Genomic DNA, 23,650 nt, shown 5'->3' with positions numbered 1-23,650 from the left:
GAAATCACTAATATAGAGATTTTTTTTTTTAAATTGGTATACCTTGTTTGGGTGAATCTCTGGAAAGTAGCTATGTAGCATGAGTACCTCCACAGTAAGGCAAAGCTGCCTTCAGAAAAGCTTCCTTACCCACCTACTTGAATTTTCTAAGTTTTCTAAATACAGTAAAAATAGTACAAAATCAATCAAGCCTGAAATTTTAAAGGTCCTTTCTGTATTAAACATCTTAATTTCAGTTCATCCTGTATTAAACATCTTAATTTCAGTTCATCCATTGTTGTCCTCTTACTGGAGTTCTTGATTTTGTTTTTTTATGAGATTTTTACATTATTTGAATTTTACTCAGAAAAGCTAACAAACCCCAGATGCTCTATTTTATTACTGTGTACAATTCACTCAGAATAAACTGAAGGAAGATGATACAAAACTGTACTTTTTTTTACATTCTTTGGACTCAGTGGTTTCTTTCTAGACCAAACAGCAAAACAAATAAGTCACACCTAGTGATCAACGGTGGGTATTGTGGTAGATATCTAATGACCAATGTCAAAATCAGATCTGTATCTTATTTGCTGTACAAAAATTTGGAAAGATGAAGGACCTGCTTTGAGTCAGAAATCATTCAAGTTAATGTACAAATGATCTGGTGTGACAGTTTGGTATAGAACCTCATAACTACTTTAATAGTCCCTAAAACTTGAGCTGAGCAAAGGTTGTCAAATTTTTGGACTAGTGTTGTTTGTATTCTAGATTTTGGTAAGATATTTGGGGGAAAAAAAATGAGTGAGGGAATGTAGGTGTTATTTTTCCCCCCCCCCTCAAAATACATACTAAAGAGAGAAAAATATGCTGGAGGAGATTGGAAATTAGAAAGTCTGTCACTGGGACATGAAAATGATGGGGAGGGGGGAGGGAGTAACTGCAAAAGTTTAGTAAAGATTCAGCATCACATACCCAAAGATTGGTGTAGCATAATGCACAAAGCTGATGCAGTCTTAGCTCTAGAACTGTTCGATAGGGCTACATGTCTTTATCAGTTTGTTACATTACCTGCATTATAATGAATATTCATCTTATCTAGAACAGTTTACTCTGGTTTTCTTTTGTACTGGGACTTCAATTTTATGTTTACATGGGTTTTGGAGTCTAACAGATAACAACTTTCTTTTGGTTTCTAAACAAACACTATTGATCCTTTAAATTCTTAGTATTTTAAACTCGTTTTGTTTTCTAGGGATATGTCACCAAGCAAAAATTCACATAATGATTTTGGGAGGCTATTGGGGTGGATAACCATGGGGTAAGGCTTGGATTGAGATAGGATGATGGATAGGATTGGATTCTGCCTCTGCCAGGCCAGACTTAGGGTAGTGCTGGTATGAATCATCTGGTTTGACAAAGGAACAAGTTTAGGAAGGATTAGGTGAATTAGTTCAGTTCAGTAATGTAGGAGTCTGAAAGAAAAAATGCATGCCTCCTTAACAAATAGGAGGGAGGTTGGTTTGCTTGTAGATCGAAGCCTGCTATGGAAACATCAAGTTATTTTTGGAGGAAAATGTGGTGAAAATTGCATGCAAATTTCTCAGAAAGAAAAATGAAATGGCCTAAAATTTATTTGAAATGTTCCTACAACTGCTCTCCAGCCTTTGAACAAACTTTCTAAAAATAACCGTTACAAAATAAGCTGGTTTATTTTAAAATAGTAGTTGATGTGAAGTACTCCTATATACGGTAGCTCTTGCGTTATAAACCAAGATGTCTACAGATCCTCAGTGTCGTTCCATTAAGGGTTTTAATTTACGCAAGGTATTACTTTTTTTTTCTTAGTTCTATAGCTGTTGTCTAGGAATCAAATGTGCTGTGATGACGGGCTCCACCTCGAAGAGGGGGGATGCTTATTAATAGTCTAGATGATAAACAGGCTTTCTTTTATTTCACGGGGAAGCCTGACAGGATTTTCTGGAGTTAAATAAACGGGGGGTAATACGCCCCTCGTTCTCGGAAGGGCATCTCCGTGCCGCAGCCCAGCTCTACCCACGAAATCCCCCTCTCCGCCCCAAAGACCTTCTTCCGCAGGCCAGCGGGAGCCCAGGCAGCTCCGCGGCTGCCGCCGCGGCAGCGAAGGCCCGGCCCCGACGCCAGCGGCAGGCCCGGCCGGCTCTCCGCCGAGCGGCCGGCTGTGCGCCGCCGCCGGCGCAGCGGCCCGGGCCGCCCTCCGCCCGAGCGGCCAACGGCGCCGCCGCCCGCCCTCCCGCCGGGGCACGGCCGGCGGCTCCGCTTCCCGCCGCCCGCCCGGGGAGCCGCAAGGCTCTGGGCCGGGGGCTGGCCCGGGCCCCGCGGCCGTTGTGCGGCAGGCGACGCCGCGGCAGCGCCTGGCGCGAGCTCTCGCTGGAGCAGAGGGCGCGGGCGGCACGGCTACCGCCGGCGGCACGGCTACCGCCGGCGCTGCCCGCAGCCCGGGGCCCGCCGCCCTCCTGCCCCGCGGCTGCGTCCCGCGTCCCGCCGCGGCCGCGCGGCCGGCTCCCATCGCTTGAGTGATGAGCGCAAGCCGCCGCAGGGAGGGGAGGGGGGGTGCGGGGGGGGGGCAGACACCCGCTACGCCATTTTCGTAGTCCGTGGTGGAGCGGGGGAGGGGGGAGTGAGGCGGCGGGGGGGAGGGGAGGAAATGGCTCCGCATTGGGTAAAGCGGGCTGCGGGGACGCGTGTGTAGTCCGATCTGTATGGTGCGTAGGGGTGAGTGTGGAGAGCGCGCCAGAGCTTGGCGTAGCCGTGGTTGGTGAATAGCGTATCGGTGGCGGCGGCAGGAGCTGCAGGAGGAGGAGGAGGAGGCGCCGCGGCGGTTTGGTACCGAGCGGAGAGGGAGATGCACACGGCACTCGAGTGAGGTAGCTATAAAACCCCATTTGTTTACATTCCCTCCCCCACAACCGGCCGGCGCTGCGGTGAGGGTGGCGGCTGGCCCCGGGCTGGCGGCGGGGGGTGGGGGGTGGGGGGGCGGACGAGGAAAAGGAGCCGGTGACGGTCGGCAGTAACGGACACCACCTTCCCCGGGATGCGGAGCGGCACGCGGGGGACACGGCGGCGCGGCCGCTTCATCACGTGGCGGCGGCGAGACCCGTCGCCGGGCCTGGGGCTTCGCGGGTGGGCGAGGTTGGCCGGCGGGGGTCCGGGGGGCGGGGGGTGGGGGCGCCGTGCCCGGCTCTCCCCCACCCCCCCGCTCCCCGGCAGCGGAGCACGAGGCGCCGCCGCGGCCCCGGCGCATCCCCCCACCCCCTTTCTTCTTCCTCCTCCCGCTCGTGAGTCGACCATGCGGCAGGTAAATCCTCCCCGCCCCCCTCACCCTTCTTAACGAGGGGACTGGGACGTGGCGGCGGCTACGGGGCTGTAACTGCCCTCGCCGTTTTGGGCGGAGAGAGAAAAGGAGGGGGCGGCAGGATGCGGCGGTTGGGCGGGGGGCGGGGGGCGCCGCGGGCTCCCGCTGCGACCTGCGAGCGCGCGTGGCCGGCGCGGCGGGCGGCTCGGCCCGGCCCGGCCCGGCCCGGCGCAGGCTGGCCTCGGGCCGGCTCTGTCCGGGAGGCTGCTCTCCGCCTCGCGGGTCCGGCCGGCACGTAACGCTCCTTGGCGTCCGCTCTCCCATTTCCCTCTCGCACCCTTCCTGTTGGGAGTGCCCCGTCCCCGCGGAGGCGTCTCTGCGCGGCCACGTGGAGGCCCGAGTGTAGGTGGAAGGTGCCGTCCCTTCCCGTTCCGCGCAGGGAGCTGCAAAGAAAGGCTCGCGTAGCGGGGGGGTGAGCGAGCTTCGGCGGTGTGTCCGTGAGGGGCTCTCGCAGTATTTTGCCATATTTGTTCGGGGGGCGATAGGGTGGCGGATGATGAGCAAGCCACGCGATTAAATCTTGCTTGGCTTGGCTTGAGGTTCCGAGGTAGCGTTAACAACCGCAGAAATTGCGCTCAGGCTGTAACCTGCACGTAACCTTAAACAAAGCTAAGAGAGGGTCAGGAGATTTTGTCGCTGGCTGTAGGATACTGTACGCAGAAATCATGAGTGAAAGGAATTGATTTCACTGTTCTCAACTCTTTCTACTGCATATGCCGCATCCTTTGGAAACATATACTTAACGTTGAAACTTTGCAATAAAATTACTCTTTAAAATCTTTAGTTATCTTTGTCTTTTTTGGGGGGCTTCTGTAGGAGTGTTCATACCTGCCAGCTCTTCAGCTCTTGCCTCTGAGCAGGAGTTGCCCGAGTTAGAAACATTTCTGGTTTCTAGCACTCTAAACACTGTATGTCTTCAAGTAACGATCGTCTTTTTTTTTTTTTTTTTTTTTTTTTAAATTAAGATTGGATATGGTACGGTAATACTGAGGGAACCAGTGATCCCTGAAGCCTGATACAGTATTGAGAAATGCACGCTGGAAGGCCTGGTTAGTTTTCAGAAGTGTGGAAGCAATTGCTGTCTAGTTAACAAAAGGCATTCCTGAGGTGTTCCAGCTGGTACATTCTAGTGTCCCTTTGGGTGGTAGTAACTGATACAACGACATAAAAATAGAAAACTTATTTCTGTACAAAACAGGCTTTCTATTAGGTTTCAAAAATTCTACTTTAACAGAGAATGCATTGGGATTTTCCTTCACTTGAGAATGTGCTTTCCATTAGATGTGTAGGGGAATAGGTATTCTGTGTGGACTGGTGAGGCATACTACTCAACTCCAAAGGAATGGTTACTTTTTAGGCTAGTACTCTGGTATGATAATGTAAGAAAACAACGTGAAAAAGTTCTCTGGTTCCCAAAAACATTGAGACCAGCGTGACTATTGACTTCCCTAACTAGATTTTTATTAAAATAACTGTTAAAATAGAATCGGTGGTATTGTCCTGCAGCGCTTCTTTTTAAGCTGCTTTCAACGCTTACATACTTTTGAGGAAAAAAGGATGCAGCCATGCAATCTTTTTTAAAAGAGAATAGGGCCTACATATAGACTGAATTAACTGTGTATGTTTTATGAGATTAATGGTGGCAGTTCCATAGGGGGATGTGCCTTAGTGTCCACAGAAGGTGGATGTAGAAGGATCATACACAATTGCCTATCTGGAATAAGCAACATGAAAGGAGATTCTAACTACATTAAAAAAAATAATTCCAAAATAATGAGGTTTGTTTTAATGAATATTCCTTGCTTTCATGTAGGTCTTTGTGCTTTCCAGGTTGACTTAAGTAAAAACCAGGTGGTAAGTTTGGAGTAGGTATCCAGTCATAAAACGTGTAATTACAGAAAAGTTGTTGTTTAAAATGGCACAAATATGCTCACAGGTTTAGTGGTCTTAATGTTTGTTTCTCCCATTACAAGAAAAAAAAAAAAATCTAGTGAAATTGGATCATCAGGGTAATTCAGGTGTGTTCCAGAAAGTTTACTTTATGTGAAAAAGCACAGATCCTGGTGCTGACCTTCGTCTACTACAGTGCTTGGAAATACTCCTTTTTAATTAGTGATCTCAGAGTAAGCTTGATGTGATGTTGTAACGGTATCCATCTTGTAGAGTTGTATCGTGAAAAGTCAGTGGGAGGTGATGAGTGCATATGGTACTTAGGCCTTATATGTTAAATAAACCATTCCTTTTGAATATTCAGTAGAAAACCTTTGTAAGATACATACTTTCTGTGTAGTTTGACTTAAACAAGTAAGATAAATGTATACGCGTGGAAAAATGAATATATCCAACCTGGCATAGATTTCCTTTGTGGTCTTTGCCAAGTAAGTCAAGCAACTGTAATTTAGATACTTCGTGATATGTTTTCTGCAAAGCAATGGCTGAGTCAAGTAGGAAGAAACTTTTAAGTAGTGCCCAGATCACATGGACTTCAAGCTTAGGTGTATGTAGTCCCAAAGGTATGTTTGGACTTGTTTGCTTTGGCTGTCCAGTTTTAACATCATTTGATATGATTGTGTCTATTGTAATGACTGTTATTCCTGTCTCTGTCACAGTTTTTACAGAAATGGAAGTTTATTTTAAACGTATGATGGGCACTTGGTGAATCAGTGATAAGATAAATCAGTCTGGATTTGGAAAACAGTTACATGTTTTTATCAGATGGAATTACGGAATTAAAACTACATAAGCTGCCTGAAAGCTAAGCTTCATGAAAGTTTTCCTGTAAGTTAGGATTTGGTCCTTAACTGTGGTGAAACTTAGTGGAAAGATCGTGGCATCTTTACAAACTATTCTACAGAATCAGGGATGGACAGGCGTAACTGCATGTGTCAACAATGAAAACGAATAGCAGAACAAGAAAACATCATTCCATTTTCTTCACAGTTTGACTGTCAACTGTCAGAACATGTGCTATTTTATAGCGTGTTTTCAGAACTGTCAAATGAATGTACCCTGACTTTTTTCTTGACACATTTAAAAATGTTGGTAGAAGTTTCAGAGAATGAAAGCTTAATCACAGTTCTTCTTTTCCTTGTGTAGGTATGCTTTTCACAGAATTGAGCTTTAGGTGCAGGGAGAGTTTTGTGAACACCCAAGAATTTGTGCCTTTCAGGAAGCAATTTCTGTTGTCCCAATGTGAAGAAAATCAGTATAACTTCCTGTTTTTCTGTGGGAGTCACAACTTAATTTAGAGAGCATTTAAAACAATTATATGAAGAGTATTCATCTTTGGGGGTGGGCTACTGACGTTATCTTAAATGAGAACTAGTAATTTTAGCTTGCTGATAAAGGCCTGAAGTAACACCTGATGCAGAAGGAATTTAGATTGGTTTTAGGTCATTTTGAAATGGCAACTGAGATATTATTTGAAATACACCTAATAAAGTCTGGTAAGGAAATATGTACCAATTAGGCAAAGCTAAAAAAACCCAAACTTTCTAAGTTTCAAAAACTGACTGAAATGTTGGAAACCATGTCCTGCCTACATTGTAATCTAAAGGAAAGAAAGGTACGCGCTGCATCAGTCCACCTGTTCATAATATCTTATGTGCTATTGCATCAGTGCCATTTCTCCAGGTTTTTTAAAGTGATAGGAATCTGAGGAGTAAAGAAGTTAAAAAAAATAGTTGTTTGAAGTCACTTGTGCTTTGTTACCTCTCGTGATAATCCAAATCCTTTACAGGTTTTAATACCCAAAAAGCTGGAAGCCAGCATGAAAGACTGGGAAGATGATGCTTTCCTGATGTCGGTCTCAAAAGCTTATGAGAAGAAGGGATGTTGAAATTCTATGCAGGGTGTTGTAACCATGCTGGGGGATACAGTTCATTACGCTGGAAATGTTCTCATCTTCTGGGTATCACATTGTGCTGCCTCATCTTCTCTCTTTCCATTTTCTGACTTTGTCAGTTGCTGCAGAGGAGGAATGACTCAGCTGTTGTCTTTTCTCTCAGCTTTTGATGACCTAGGAGCTTCTTTCTCATCTGACTATCACCTTTTCTATAGCTTGCTGCTTTCCAAAGCAGTAGGATGAGAGTGAAGAAAATCTGCTGGTTTTACTAATGCAGAATTAGATTGCTACTAAAACAGATGGAGCTATTACAGAATTTATACTGCATTGTCTGTTGGAGGGCCTGAATGTATGTATATTTGTCCATTACTGCTGTTCTGAACAACATGAACAGAGTAAGAAGTACTCCTGAACAAATCTTGAACATCAGCAAAATGAACCTAGCAAGCTGTGGATCAGTTTGCTTGTGTTTATTAGAAATTTTTGGCAGTGAAAACTAATAAAATCAATCTCCAGGTTTGGTTTTAGGGGGTTTTCTTTGGGCTTGATTTTGGTTTTTTTATTTGGGTGGGTTTGGGGGTTGGTTTTTTTGAAGAGCAGTCCTAAGAGAAATCTTGTTTTCCCTTGTGAGGAGTACATCTGTAGTCTTATGATGAAGCTTGCTGTAGAAACTTACCCCTCTTTTTCTTCTGTGTTGGCAGTCACATCATCTCAGTATTAAACAAAGTATCAAGTATGCACAAAATGTGGAACATTAACTAGAGAGGAATTAGAGCTCTATAGCTTCTGAACTGTTAATAGGTACAGAAAATTGTATTCTGTAAGCATTCAGTTTGGTGCTTAAGTGACAAAGAGACTTACTTTTGAAGTCACTGATATTAGGTAGCTAAACCGATCTAGAATTGAGATAAAGTCTGCATAATACTGGAAGTTAATGAACAGCTATGATCATGTCTGAAACTCATTAATCAAATGAAGTCCTGTGTTTAGTCTTTTTTGTAAGATAAAATGCATATGTGAGATAGAAAGCCCTTCAGATTAAGAATGTACGAAGGAAGTTTTATGCAGGATTGCAGGATTTGCATAAAATTGTAAATATACGCAACAGAGGCTTTGTGCAGTGTTTCTGCATGTAGGTTATAAATGCTTTAGAAATGGTTTCCAATCACAGCTCCTAGTAAAGACCACTGTAATAAAATGTGAATTCCAAATAGATGCTGTCATACAGTTTATATGTAAAGAGAGATATCTCAAGATTACCTACCTGACTTGTACCACATTCATAAATTGATCTTTGTGCATTTTTATTACAGCTGCATTTTTATTACTGCAGTGTGATGGTTATTAATGGACAAAAACAATACCTTGAATTCTGAAGGATAACTGTAAATGATAATTGATTTACAGCTGGTGATTGGATATCTATAAATAGTTCCTCTTCTAACCCAGCTGATTGCTGATGATAGTGTGCAGCCATACTTAGGTTGGAGTATCAAAGCAAAACAAAGGAAAAAATGCATGTAATCTCCCAGGTAGTCTCCCTGAATGGGCGTTACTCAATGTGATTCTTGATGTGGATATTTTCTGAGTAATATTTTTATCTTTGTTATATTGATTTGCATTTTAAGTAGGACTGAGTAGCACTGTATCCCAGGATGACTGGTTCTAAGGTTGTTCATGGTAGTAACCATATGTCATTTGTACAGCTGTAAGTTGAGTTTAACTCGCCTTGCAAAATAACTAATAATACCACAACTGATGTTTCATGTAAGGGGGAATAATGAGTAGGTATGCAACTAAGTCTGATTTTGCCACTGTAGGCACTACTTCATTCATATCATATACGGAGCAGTCCAGAAGAGCTTCTTTACCATCAAGTGGAATATCATACTCTTATGTTTTAACTGATGATTATATTACTTCTCAAGGCTCTATGCAATTTCTGTAATCCATTCCTGTAAAGAAAGAGCTCTTTTCATCAGGGCTGCACTACCTTGATAAGTACTCTCACTCCATGAAATGCAAGCCATATCATTTAGGCTACATTTATTGGCTAGTTCTATCTGCAGAACATAGAAGCATTTTATTTATTGCTGACCTGAATGTCTGTCTATAGAAGACAATATCTGAGCCTAAAATTACAGTTCTAAATTGTACTAGCTTACATTAAATCTTAAGAAATATGCTACTTGGCTGCAGTCCAAATAATGTGGTAGTCTTGCATCGCTACATTTTTATGCTAAAAATAAAATATTCCCATTTATTTGATGTCTCATATGGTATGTAAACAGAATGGACTTTCCGTCATTCCTGTTCTGAACTGCATTTGAGGCAATTGTCTAGCAGAGACATTGTATTATATTAACAGTGCTTGAATTGTCCAGTTGCTCTCAAGACTTGTACCATATATTCAGTAAATATACAGTAGTTGCAGCAGGATGTATATACAAAATTTAGCTTTTTATTGTAATATGCCCATAGCTAATTTCTTAATGCTTGTAATATGTTCTAGACTTTTATTTTGTTAGCGTGTTATCAAAGCAAAACAGCCTAAATTTCCTCCCATGCTAAAACTTATTTTTTTACACAGTTACTGTCTCTGTACGACAGGTAAGAGATCAAGTTTTGTAAAGTGTGTAGTCTAAATTTATGCATCTGCATCTTGCAGAGTAAGGTACAGAGTCCCAGGAGAAGTTCATTTTTAGTGGCTCTGGGCAAAAATTCTCATGCTGGCTTTTGCTAACTATGTATGTTCAATAGTAGGGAGAGGAATATGAGGGTTTTATGCCAACTCTTAAAAGAATGGATTAAGATGAGATGCTTTAGTAAGAATGCAGCAATTATAGCAAATTATTATTACTTCTGTTTTCTTTGTATCAAACCTTGTGGTTCAAATTAATTGCAGTAAACAGTTATGCTAGGCGATGTAAAAATAGTTTCACTGTCTTTGAAGACCATACTTTGTCTTGTATTCCCCCTAGAAACTGCTGTTTTGTCAGTGCTAAGTGGCTGCATTTGTCTAATGGAAGAGTGTTTTATTATGGTACTTTTTAGCCTTTGATGCATAGGAACACCTATGCATAGGTTAATTGCGGTATAGTTTAAGCCAAGAACCCCTGAAAAATATATATGGATTTAATATTTTAATGTTTTTTTTGTTAATGGACTACGGCCAAAATCAAAATGGTGTTTTGGAATAAGACAACATGCTGTTGTTGAGTTCTTAAAATAGTAATAAAATTGAAAATGGCAAATTGTCACTTCTTTAGGGAAAATTCTGAGAGTTTCTATGAATAAATTATCTTAATTGTTAGCAGTAAATTGAGAATGTGGACATGAAAGGCAAAGGATTAATTACATTTTATAAACAAAATATTCTCAAAGTGAAACATTGAGAGGAGTACATTGTTCTTCAAATAAAAGGAATGTATTTTAACTATGAAAAAATACATTTTTTGCTGAATTTTTGTCCATATCTTATCAAATATGTCGTGCAGTAGTTCCAAGCAGTGATTGAATAATGGTGAAATACTGAACTGATACCTCATGTGCTCTGCTGTTTTCTATTCTGCACATGCAGTTAGGGTTTACTTTCGTTTTCCTTATCTTGACAAGCAAAGCGAGATCCTTAACTTTTCTACCTCACAGTCCTAATACCATTAATATACTTTTTAAAAATTACATTTACATTATCAGAGTTAAAGCTGAATACTAGAAAGTACATGTAGTTTAGTCAGAAATTTATAAATAGTGAATTTAGCTTATCAGACAGGAAAATATTTTTTAGTATTTTTGCTTCACTGTTATGCTTTGCTTTGAGGATACAGTTATGTTGGCCAAAAGTAAGATACATTGTTAGCCATGCCAAATTTTTTAAAAAGGGGTATTTCAACTTTTATTATTCAGGCATCAGGTTATAGGTTTTCCCCCTGTATTGAAAACTCTGATCAGGTACTGTGGTATAGCATTAGCTGGATAAGGATGCCAAATATAGGTTTGAGTGCCAAAGAGCCAACCTATTTATTGAAGTATTTCAACTTAACCTGGCAATGAGGTGGCCTGCTAGGAGACAGCATGTTATTCTAGTGACTAGATATCATAAAAACTTAAATTACTATGAAGAGGATTAGAGGTCTCACAAGAAACTGTTGTGCATCTAGAAATAAGAAAAGCCTCAGACTCTTTTAACAGCCCACAAATGTTTAGGTTTCTTCACCTGTGGTTAACTGGAATCAAAAGTATGTCTGTTCTCAGGATTAAACTCTCATGCTGTTTATGTTTAATGATATTTTAAACTGAGCTATTTTAGATGTTAAAAATAAGTTTGGAGGTGTAGATGGACTGTAACTGCCTTGATTATTAACTGGTTCTTCCAGTAGATTTTAATTTTGCTGATGTGTATCAGTTTGATAGATTTCTGTCAGTTTACCCTGGCCGTTTAAGCTATCTTGTACCACAAGTCTGTTTTGTAGTCTGTTAATTAGTTAAACACATTATTTGAAATACAGTAGTTTTAATTGGCTTAATTTTGTAGAAGAGATGTGCAACCCCGATCACATAATGCATTTACTTTGTATAGCTTTAATTTGATCACAGTTATGTATTTTGTAATATGACTATGATGTGCTCAGCAGACTCTGGAAGGGGATGATGTACTGTCAATTACAGTAGCAAAAAGAGAGGGAAGGAGGGAGGATATTTTTAACAGAAAATGTTGACTCCACTATCCATGGAATAATAAATTATTTGTTACAGAACCATGTTTACATTCTGTGAATTTAAATATTTTTTAAGTTAAACCTGTAAAATAACGGTCACAACCGACTATTGACCCTTTGATTTTAGAGGTAGAGTCCAGTTCTCATTTGGTTTCAGCTGTTGGTGGCAAAGAGCATAAAACAACTTTCTCAGAGAAATTTGATAACCCATAATTTCAGTGGTAGGGCTGCCAAACCATTTCTGTTCATCAAAAAGAGAAAAACTACAAATATTTCACATCACCCTTTGCAGAACATGCCTCTTGATTAGTCAGAATGGTCTTGTTCTTCACTGGATTTGTTTCGAGAGATACTTACTGATCACTTGTGCTAAAGGTTAGAGACAGCAACTAGCTCCTTTTTTTTTTTTTTTTTTCTTTATTTTTTAAACTGTTTCTTGTACCATAGTATAACAGTAGAAACAATTTTAAAATTTAATACTGGAAAAATCACAAGAAGCTGGCTCACTTGCTTATTAACTAAAATTGACAGATGTATCAAAAGTAGTGGGTTCCTGATGAAAAGTGTTCTTTCTTTACAGAAGTGGGTTAGAGAAATTAGAGCCTTGAGAAGTAATAGAAGTATGTAAAATGAAGAAAACCATAGTAGCAAGGGGAGACAATAATCAATGAAGATGAAAGATGTCACTGATCCAAGGAGTGACATAGGAAACATTAATGTCCGAGTGATCCCCCTGAGAAGGATGGTGACCACAATAGTATTGAACCAAATCAGCAGTTAGTCCAGAAAATCCTTATAATTAAAATTACAATGAAAGGAAGAAGACATAGTGACGCTCAAGGAAAATGACAGGGGAGCATCCATATTTCAGGAGAGGTACCAGAAGAAGAATGTACTGAATTATAGTTACTGTAAAAGCCAGCAACTGTTATTAGATCAAATTATAATGCTACACAACGTAGTCTAGGTTAGATATATCTAATTGTAATGTAGTTTTAGAAAAACTGGTAACGCAGTCTCACTTTACGTAGTATGTATCCTTGCTTGTCTGTGTTGCTATTGGAATGTACTGCACTTCTGAGGTGATGGACATAGGGAAGTACATATACATAATGGTATTTTTGAGATTTCAGTTTTAGCCCATCAGTATTTTTTATTTGATTGGCTAAGAAGACATCTCTGCTTGCATTTTAGATTAAGGCTCTAAGGATTGTGCTTCCTTTCCCCTTTTCTGTCTCTAATCTTGCAATAAGCGTAATATTGGGTATTAAATACTACATTTTTATTCATTTGCCTCAAAATTGTGTCCCTTCAAAGTTGCTTTAATAGCTTGTTAAGAAAGGTTAGTAGATCATGGTGAGTGATTTTTGAAGCCAATCAGTATTTGTATCAGTTCGAGTGGTTGCCTCGATCATCACACAGACCTGTAATGGGTAGCCATGTAGATCTTTAACAATAATCTTGGCTAAAATAAATGAGAGCTAGGCAATGTCATGACTTCTGTTGAGGTCCTACTTGGAATGTGATGGAAGTTACACGTTTTGGTTCAGCTGGGCATTTTCTTGGTGGATCTGCCTGTTGAAATATGTACAACTATTTTATGTCCCATCAAACTGGTTAAGTGTTATTTCTTCATCTGCCGAGATTTCTTTGCGAACACTCTTGTCTCCCGCAATTATTGAACAAAGACAGCTCTGAGAGCCCACTAACTCAAGACGTGAGTGGTTCCAGTAGCTGCCTGTTGTCTCCCAAATTTCCTTTAAACCCATGGGAAAAGAAGGCTGTATTGTGCCTAAGAAGAGTAATAGTTCTCTTGGTTTGTACTCTGACAGAATGAATTTGCTACGAAGAATTTGACTGGCATGTTGACAGAGGGCCTTATAAAAGTCTGCAATGGTTGTTCATTAATTAAATCTACTTAAAAAATACAGATTTGAATCAATGGTATATGTAGTGAAGTAAAAAATTTGCAACCTAAATTCTAGAAATGGACTTTAATAATAATCATCCATCAAGCACTAATTTGGCGTAGCACATCTAAAAGAAACACCCCTTAGTCCCGTTTTTCAATGGACTTTTATACTTGATAGCTTTTGTAAATTATTACTTATTTTTTTAAAAAAGTGAGGGAAGTCGTCAGCTTAATAGTAGACATGCATACTTCCTTTTTGGATTGTAGCTGTGATAGAGGGGTTTTTATTGTAATCGTGTGGGAATTAAATACATATCAAAGATATGCCTTTAATGCCTTTTAACATACAGCAAGTATTTTAACATAGCACAAGAATGAAATAGTGGTTTAAGTTAAGAATAAAAATACTGCAACTTGTTTCAACACTTTATTGCAAACATTATTATATTCTGTGTTGAAGGGGAAGTTGGAGAAATTGGTCTCCAAAGGCTTTCAACAGGAAATTTGTCCACTGCTGTTTTTTCAGTGTTACTTGAGTATATTTTGAGGTGGCCAGTTGTTTTATTTGTGCTATAGCCAAAATACTCTTTTAGGCTGCAGATCAACCAAATCTGTAAGCTGGTGTTGCCACCAAAAGCAAGGTTGCTCTCTTTGTGTGGACTGTGGTGTTTGTGCAGCTGCACAGTGAACCAGATAGGAAAAGTAATCTGTCTTGAAAATAATCTTTTTTTCTTTTTCTAGGCTATTTTTCAGCAGAATCTAGTTGTACAGCTGCACAGTGAACAGATCAGCAAACAAATGTGCTGGTATTCAAAAATGGGTTTGTGGGAATGAGAATGAAGGAATGAAGCAGTGGGGGAGTGCAGGACTGCTGCTTTAAGTGCAACACCATCTTAAAATATTTGTTGAACTTCAGCCTTAGTTCTAAAAAAACCATTTGCTTACTTTCAGTAGAAAAATAAAATACTAAAATGCAGGTGTAACTAGTTCATCTTTTCAAGTACTTCATTCTTACAAGCACTGGTATCTTAATAGGACCTAACTGAACAGTAGAATATTGGCACAAAATCAAACCAGCTCAGTTATAAATTTTGTGCATTAATAGTGTTTTATAGACTGCATATGGTTTATATATGAAAGACAAAATTAATTCTTGGTAAGCAGAACTACCAACTGCTTTGATAATTTTGTATTCTTTTGAGCGCTGAGAAGGATCCTGTATTCAGCAATTTCTTACAGATAACTTTCCTTTTGAAGAAGGCTGTCCAGTCTTTTTCTGTTCAAAATAAAATAAATGCCCCTTTCTGGATAACTGAGCCAGTAGATTGCTACCGTATTAGTTTAGGATCATTTTCTAGTATGCTTGGGATTTGGCATTTCAAATACTTCACACTTCAGATTTTAAAAGTTTTCATGGTGTGTTCGGTTATGCATAAATGCTTTCTGTACTATTTAAGTCTTATCTGGTATTAACTTAGCAAATATGGCTTGGATCAGTTAGTTAATGGTCTGTTCTTACAACGTGCCCCTCCTACTGGGCTGTAGATTTTCAAATGAATGAGTTTTACTTAAATCCACAAACCCGTTTCACTGAAATTGAAGAGGGAAGAAAATACAGGAGATGGGTGAGAACTAAAGTTAGAAAATTGTAACTTTTTAGATCTGTAGCATGTGTTCTTATTTGTATACCCAGAAGCTAATGTCAGCCTAAGACTGATAAAACAAAAAGAGATTATTATTTAATTCAATGCTTTTATGGCTTTCTTAAAGCGTCTTTCAGTAACAGCAATATATTAACTTCACATGAGTAATTTTTTAAAAATAATTTATCTTAAAAATGTGTGCTAGATTAATAGGACTTTATATTCTAGCATTTGTTAAAAACTTGAAATTTAGGAAATAAAGAGTAGGTTCACTTGGATTTTCGGATTCCAGCCTTTTTTTGAACTGAATATTGGTATGAAATACTACACAGTTGCTGCAGTGGAAGTGGTGGGGGGCTGCAGGCATCTCTCCTGCATATACATTGGAATAAATACCTGTAATATAAGAAAGAATTTAAATTTTCAGGAACTGTAAGAAAAACTGTCTTTATGTGGCCAGTAGCTTTATTTCACGAAATATTTCCCTTCTCTTTTAAAAAAATTGCCATTTTTACTCTGAGCAGTTCTTAATAGAAATGAGTAATGTAAGTGCTTAACTTTTCAGTGCTGAACAGAGAATATTAGTTTGGTAAGAATATTGCTTTGTCTTTATTTTTAACACCTTTTGTCTTTGTCAGTTCTCTCTTATCTTAGCTGAAGCATGTGTTTGGTATTTTTGTTTGGTGTGAAACTTCAGGTTGCCCATGAAGTCTTGCTAAGGCACTTTACTCATTGTGGCATTCAAGTTGACTAACTGCTTAGAGGAGTCAAAGATATTTTTCAAAGATCTCTTCTGCAGATAGAAAAAAAAAGGCAGAACTTTCTTCAGAGAAAGCAAGGAAAGAAAGTTGAACAAAAAGGGAAAGAAACTAAAATAACTTGGGAAGGAGAATGGGAAGGGGAGAAATCCAGTGCAGTTGTGTTAAAATATTTCAGGTTATTAAAATTGTTAGGAGCAGACAGGAAAAAGGGTGGGGGGAAGAAACTTGGGCAATTAAAATATTCTAATCAGCGTTGTACACTAACAAAAAATGCTGTAGTATGTGGGGTGCAAACACTAAAATGATAGATGTGACTTTGAACTAAGTTTGAATTTTGTATGACCACTTTATTTGAATCAAAGTTTGTTGGTTTTAAGTAAAGCCTAACTATCAAACTGGTTTTCTAGTTTCAGCGAAGCAGTTGGTGATAAATAAACAAAAATGTCCCCCAAAATCATGTTCATATTCTAGGCTTTAAATGAAGTCTTCTCAAAAATAAAGTGCTGTAAAAGACAAACAGTTGAAATAGTAGGCGCTGTGGAGAAGTATCAGGAATCCAAGGGAAATTGAATGAAAAAGGCTGTGGAAAAAAAAAAAAAGCCAACTCTCTTCAGAGGTGCATTTAGTTTAATAGATGAAACACCATAGGCAGACAATGGTGTAGAATAGAGATACTGTGAGTTTTCCATATAGAAAAAGCAACTCTGCTAATGTACTGCTCAGGTACTTTGACGTCAAGCCTCTGATTTAAAAACCTTGCATACAGATATGCAATCAGTACTGCGTTTAGTGTGAATGATTTGCTTGCATTGATGAATGAGGAGGGGAGGGGATGCATTTGGCAGCACTGTGTGGGATTTCTGAGACGTTGGTGTGGCAGAACTATTTATCTTAACCACTGTAAATTTACATGTTTGCTCTAACTTGGCAGCTTGACTTGGGGTGGGGTTGTCCCACTGCCTGAGTGGGTCCTGAATGACTTGCGTCATTCTTGTTTGCAGTTCAAGGAAATGTAGTAGGTGCTGTTATTTCCAGCTCTCGCCTATGGGTGCTGTAGTTTCTTGCCCAACACACAGCTAGGTATTTTCCCTCCTGTCTCCCCCTGTTGGGTGCCTGACCATCACCAGCCTATGGAGGGAAGGCAGCAGGGGATCAAGTAAGTGAATAAAATAAGGCAAAGGCTGACAGCAGTAATAGGCAGAATTTTTTTCAACTTTGCTGTGGCCTTGTCCTCAGGCTGTCCTTCCATATTCTTTTGAAGGGATTCGAGAGTCTTAATGTTCTTGTCTTGAGATCAGCTATATACAATTCTGTGCCACTGAAATGTATAGAATTTGGACTTCAGCTTTCCGGTATTTTACACATACAAATACTGCCTGACAGGTTAAAGATGACAGCTATTTATAATTGCCTGGAGAATAATGAAGCTTGTTTAAAAAGAAACAAATAAATAATCAACTCTTAATCGTTGTTCTGTTTGAGACTTTTTATGATGGGTATGTTTGTTTTGTAAGCATCTTTGTTCTGTAACAAGAATTGCAATAGAAGATACAGAAGGTTATATAATAGAAGATTAAAAATATTGTGCTAGGGTTATTACTGTTTTAACTGAAAATAGTGAGACATCTAATTGATTTTGAAATTGGTCTGATAATGCTGAGCTCTTGTATTTCAGCAATGAATCATGATCATAGGTTACAAGCGATTTTAACTATTAGGGCATGGAGAAAAGGTACCATTCAAAGCTAAACACCACAATTAGGGATGCATGACTAAAGTTTCAAAGTAATGCATTAGTAGTATTGTATGAGACAGTCACATGAAAAAGATCATGAGGTTGTGAAAAGGATTATGATCATGCTTTAGTCATGAATTTCCTGGTAGAGATATTTTAGTCTGGATCGTGCTTGTTTAAATGAGAATAATTTGACTTTGCTTGTTCTGGTTATATTACCATTATGTGGCAAAGGGGGAGAAAAGGTGTCTTACCTACAAAAGTAGTATCCTTTCAGTAACTGAATTTTACTTAAACTTGAGATGTTTTTTTCAGTACTGAGAAACTGACATTAAAGAAATACTGAACAATTTGCTAGAGCATTCCAGTACGCTGCATGTACTTATCTGCTGCTGCCATCTTCTGTGCAAGCATATATAAGTTCATCTTTCTCCCAGGGCTTTCATTTGTCTTGCACATACCTTAACTGCTTATTCCAGATCCTGAACCTGCTCTTCACATTAAGTAACATTCAACATTGTAAATCCTCAGTTGATGAAAATCAGCATATTCCTATAGAAATGTGGAGCTCTGTTGATCTGTCACCAGCCATACTGCTGATCCAGTACCTTTACTTACTGCCAGAATGTTTCTTCTTCCTGGGATAATGTAAGTCACAGAGCCCAGGTCCTCAGCTTGTGTGAGAAAGAGCATATGTTCTTTATTTAAAGGTTATGGAATGAGTTTCCAGTCATACAGTCTGAGGGTTGACTCAGTCCAGTGACTCTTGGATAAAGATTTGCAACCTGTTTCTTTCTACTCCACCAGTAACAACACTGTACTTACCTGTTTCCTCAGAGGAGAAGGGAAAAAGCTACTGGGAGGTGCTTTTGAGATGCTTTTAATGTTTCTGTACTAATCCCAGTGATGTATTTATAAGAACATTAAGGATGCCTTAAATAGAGTCCATGAGTGAAAAAGACTATATGAAAATAGTATCTCAGTAAATTTTGGGGATGAACCCATCATACTAAATTACTTGAAAAGATTTGTCAAAGCCCTTAAATCAGTAACTGGAATGTAGGTGATTGAACTGGAGACAATCTGTGGTCATTCCAGACTGACGGTTGAACAGCTGTTTATAAAAATAAAACTGTAATATACAATGATTACCCATTGACCTATCCAACGTTCCTGGAATCAATTTTGATGCAGATGCCTCCATTTGACAGATACTCTTCTGATCTTATGATCTTACCGATTTGTAACTGGGTCAGTATTGCAAGAGAGATTTGCTTTTTTTTTTTTTAATCTTGCAAGCGTTTGAAGCTCCAGTGAAAAGTGAATTTTTGTGTTTTGTATTTGTAGAGGTTAACAGGAAAAACTTTTTCCCCAGTCTTGTCTATTAACTCATTTATTTGCTATAGAAAGTCATTAAAAGGTAGCCCTTTCCTTTTTTTTCCTCTGATTCTTTTTCTCTGTCAACCTGTTGCAAGTATAGGAGCTTCCAAGATATCTTTTTTTTTTTTTTTCTTTGGTGCAATAATGTGGTTGCAAGTGCTTAAACGCAAAACATCAAGCTAATATTTTAGGAAATTAAAATGGACTTTAAATGTTTGTGGTTTGCTGCAAAGCACTTTCCTGACCGATTTCACAAAGCACAGTTTAGTTAGCAGCTGGTATGGGCTTGAGAAGGGCGACTAAATTTTCCATTTCTTGTCTGAAAGTCAGTAGCATTTTAGGATGCATTGACTAGGTCACTTGCATCTTTGTGAATGTAGGGTCAGTTGCAGCTCAAGTTAAGGTGGTCATGAGGAACTAAAACTGCTTTCAGTGTAAAAACAGATGAAATCACACTTGGCCTGTTTTCCTGTTACTTTACATCCTTGCATTTGCTGCAGTATTTTGGTAGCATCTCAGTATACAGAAAGCAGGGTGGATGGAGCTCTGTCCTTATCCTTTCTCTCAGCTCTCATTTCCTTCTCAGTCATATTCTAAATTTAACTATTTATGTGTAAAAAGCCCTACTTCTGTACTTGTTTCCTTTGTCTATTTTAGTCAACTCTGTTAAACTGTTCAAAATAGTCATTCAACCATTCAGATTGATTGGGAAGCTCCATGCTTCTTTTTGTTGTCTGCTCCTTTGCTGATATGAGGGCTTGATTATCTACCACATGTATCTAGCAGAACTGTTGTATATGTTACACGTTTTATTGGGCTTGGTACAAATTATTTGGCAGAACAAATCAAGTGTTGCTAGATAACCCTGGCAGTGTTTAAATGATTATTTATTTAGAGGTTATTCTCTACCCAAAATAAGTATCTAGAAAATAGAAGTCATAAAGTACAGTTCTTGGCTTATCTTTAGCTTTCTAATTTGATAATGTTTTTACATAAACTTGGATTTTTTTTCTTAAAAGTTTCTTTTATAGTAATTATTCCAGTTTTATATATGTTTTTGCTAGCAGATGTAAACAAAATAAAGCTGTTGTATTTTGTAAAATAGCGAATTGTTTTCAAGTCTGAAAACAAGGCAGACTTCTGCAGTGTCCTCTTATGTGATGTTGAATAGTAAGTTTCTTACATGTAATACTAACTTGAAAACCACATTGATGATACAGTTTCTAAAAATCAGTACTAACTGCTTTGAGCTAGACTGTGTCAGCATTAACAGTATTTTTTGAGTTGCATAAACAGACGTTTTCTGTATAACCTTTTTAAATTGACATCTATGTAGGTCTTTGAAATCAGTAAACTCATGTAAGTAAAAAGTACTAAAAATACAAACATTTAAGCAATGCACTGGAGTTGGTTATTGACAACTTATTTTTAAATTAGTAATTATGAATCAAAATAGGGAATTGTGCAGTGTGTGTGTGTTTAGTGGAGGTGCAGCACATAAGAGAACAAATGATGTGTGGGTTTTCAACTATTATCTGCCTGTCATCCCCATAAATAAGAAAATACACTATTGTTGCTTTTAAATAACTTATTCTTTTATAACTTGTGTTTTAACAAGAGTTTCAATATTACAGGTTATCATAAGCATAGATGCCTCTGAAAACATACAGAAAAAATGTTCTGTTTTGATTGACTGTAAATGCTGATCTTTTTCTTGTAACTGCCTCCTGTCAGTATGATGCATAAGACTGCATCTCTAAAATACACAGAGCCTATCTTACTGTTGGATAAGAAAAGTACTTTAATACAAATTCTGCAGTAAAAATACTGCAATTGTTATTCTGTTAATGCCAATATCTGAAAAGATTTGCGAGTCATTCAGTTGGTACAAATAAGTACTAGACTGATAACTCATGTAGCACAAATGTTGAGATTGCTTTTACACCTACATGCTTCCCCTTGTGTTTCTTGTAGGAAACAGAGATGAAGGTACACATGCACACAAAATTTTGCATCATTTGTTTGCTGACATTTATCTTTCATCAGTGCAATCATTGCCATGAAGATGGACATGACCATGGTCCTAAAAAGGAACATGTACACTACCATAATGACTATCAGATCTCAAATGCACCATACTTCCAGAATGGAGGAACAGAATCTATGCCGAGTAAATTTTCAACGTTGGAAGCTGAAAATGAACAAAAATACTACATTGAAAAGATTTTTGATCGTTATGGTGAAAATGGAAGATTATCTTTTTTTGGCCTGGAAAAACTGTTAATAAGCCTTGGTTTAGGAGAGGTAAAAGTAGTGATGATAAATCATGATGATATTGGCCATGATCATGTTTCTCACTTATATGCTTTAGAAGTACAGGAAGGAAAGCATTCTCACTCTCATAACCATCCTCATAGCCACTCAGATTCAGAAAACCAAACCATGACTGGTATGGCTGCAAAGAGAAATCATAAATGCGACCCTGAGAGAGACGCAGTAGTGCCATCGGTAAAAGATGATGGCAAACAAATTCATGACCAGAGTCGCCATCACCATCATCACCACCCTCGTCTACATCATCATGACCATAATGGTACACATCATCCTCGTAATGATTCACTTAGTCATAGTGAACATGGAGAACAGAAACATGAACCTTCAACAGAGACAAACACAACTCAGGATCAGCCAGAGAGAAAACAACGGAAACAGAAGAAGAAGCAAAAGAAGGTCAGTGAGACTTCAGGAGATGCTACACGGGAGTATGCCCCAGATCATGATCCAGGTGATCAGTATGAGCACAATCGTGTTCATAAACGTGATCATGTACACGATGCATCTCACTTGCACGTACACCATCATGAACACAGTAGTGGCCGTTCTACTAGTCATGGACATCAAGATTCCAGTTTAGGTAATGAAGATGGACACCACCATACCAGCAAGCGAGAGGCACCTCATAAGCAGATTAGTGTAAGAAAACATGCCCTTTTTTCAACGCGTAGTCATAAGGATCGTAATGAAGATGAACGTGATCGTGAAGAGGTGAGTATGAAATGGAGAACCGGTAAGTTGACTTTCGCTGTTCTTACATAACAACTGAAGGTGCATACCTAAAAATAATGCAGAAGCACGTTTGCGACCTTTGCGTAATACAGGTAGCAGAGTGAAAATGCTAGAGGTCGCTGCCACAGTCTTAATTTATGGGTTTTCATTTCTGTCCACCCATCACCCACCTTTTCTCAGAGATCTATCTTCTTGCCTATTTACCTGTGTACAGGAGATCCTTAAAGCTTTCTGAGATACCGTGCTTACAGGTGGGGGTTTTTTCCCTTCCCAGTTGCTGTGGTTTAAGCCAGCCAGCAGCAAAGCACCACGCAGCCACTCGCTCACTCCTTCCCCCCACCCTACAGTGGGATGGGAAGGACAGTTGGAAGAAAAAAAAAAAAAAGGTAGAACTTCCTGGGTTGAGGTAAGGACAGTTTACTGGGACAACACAAGGAGAGAAGAAACATAATAACTATAATACTAATAAAAGAATATATAAAGCGAGTGATGCACTATGCAATTGCTCACCACCTGGAATCCAACACTCAGCTTGTTCCCAAGCTTCAATTCCTCCTCCCCCCAGCCAGCTCCCCAGTTATATACTGAGCATGACGTCATATGGTATCGAACATCCCCTTGGTTAGTTTCAGTCAGCTGTCCCAGCTCTGCCCCCTCCCAGCTTCTTGTGAAAATTAACTCTTAGCCTGGCTGAACCCAGGACACCAATATTCATGAATACTTGCCCCACACACACACACCTTTTGGGGACTTCTTTCTGAATCTAAGATCATTAACATTTTTTGAAACTGCACAGACACTCTTTCCTAAACGACACACCTGTATCTTTTCAACATGCTTCTAATTTCTTTGTCCTAAGAGATTGTGAAGCATTGTTGATGTAGCTTCTGTAGCACTGTGCTTGGTGTAAGTTCTTCCATTTGTCTGTTCAGCATTTGTTATTTCTGCCAGAACCATAAATATACTTTCCCTTCCCCCTTACAGTTAACTACAGAAGCGGGACATTTTGATATCATGGTTTTAAACTGGAAGTCAGAGTAGGAAAGGATGGAGTGAGTGCTGAGTTTGAGTTTTTAGACTGAAGTAAAAAGTGAAACTCCAAACACAGGAGGTTGGTAGGTAGAGAGAAGTGTTAGAAATCCTATTTTGGATTTATGTTCTTCCACTCCTTTCCTGTTGCTCTTCCTTCATTACTTGTACTGTGTAATGGTAAAGAAT

General features: G+C 39.2%; 1 protein-coding gene across 6 annotated transcripts in view; it reads left to right on the top strand.

The window, feature by feature from the left end:
• The window catches only part of SLC39A10 (solute carrier family 39 member 10), a 93,858-nt gene that overhangs the window by 46,588 nt on the left and 23,620 nt on the right, over positions 1 to 23,650 (top strand). For 4 of the 6 annotated variants that reach the window (XM_069781864.1, XM_069781862.1, XM_069781860.1 and 1 more), the window contains one exon: positions 21,341 to 22,411. In XM_069781864.1, the coding sequence (XP_069637965.1) occupies positions 21,350 to 22,411 (1,062 nt within the window). In that variant the 5' untranslated portion in view covers positions 21,341 to 21,349. Of the gene's footprint in view, positions 1 to 2,659; positions 2,886 to 18,615; positions 18,635 to 21,340; positions 22,412 to 23,650 lie in introns of those variants that run through there. The other 2 variants (XM_069781861.1, XM_069781863.1) reach the window with 2 other exon arrangements.

Source organism: Haliaeetus albicilla, chromosome 4 (assembly GCF_947461875.1).
Source record: "Haliaeetus albicilla chromosome 4, bHalAlb1.1, whole genome shotgun sequence".
Lineage (NCBI taxonomy): Eukaryota > Metazoa > Chordata > Aves > Accipitriformes > Accipitridae > Haliaeetus > Haliaeetus albicilla.
The sequence above is the reverse complement of the archived record's forward strand: the minus strand, read 5'-3'. Positions and strand labels throughout refer to the sequence as shown.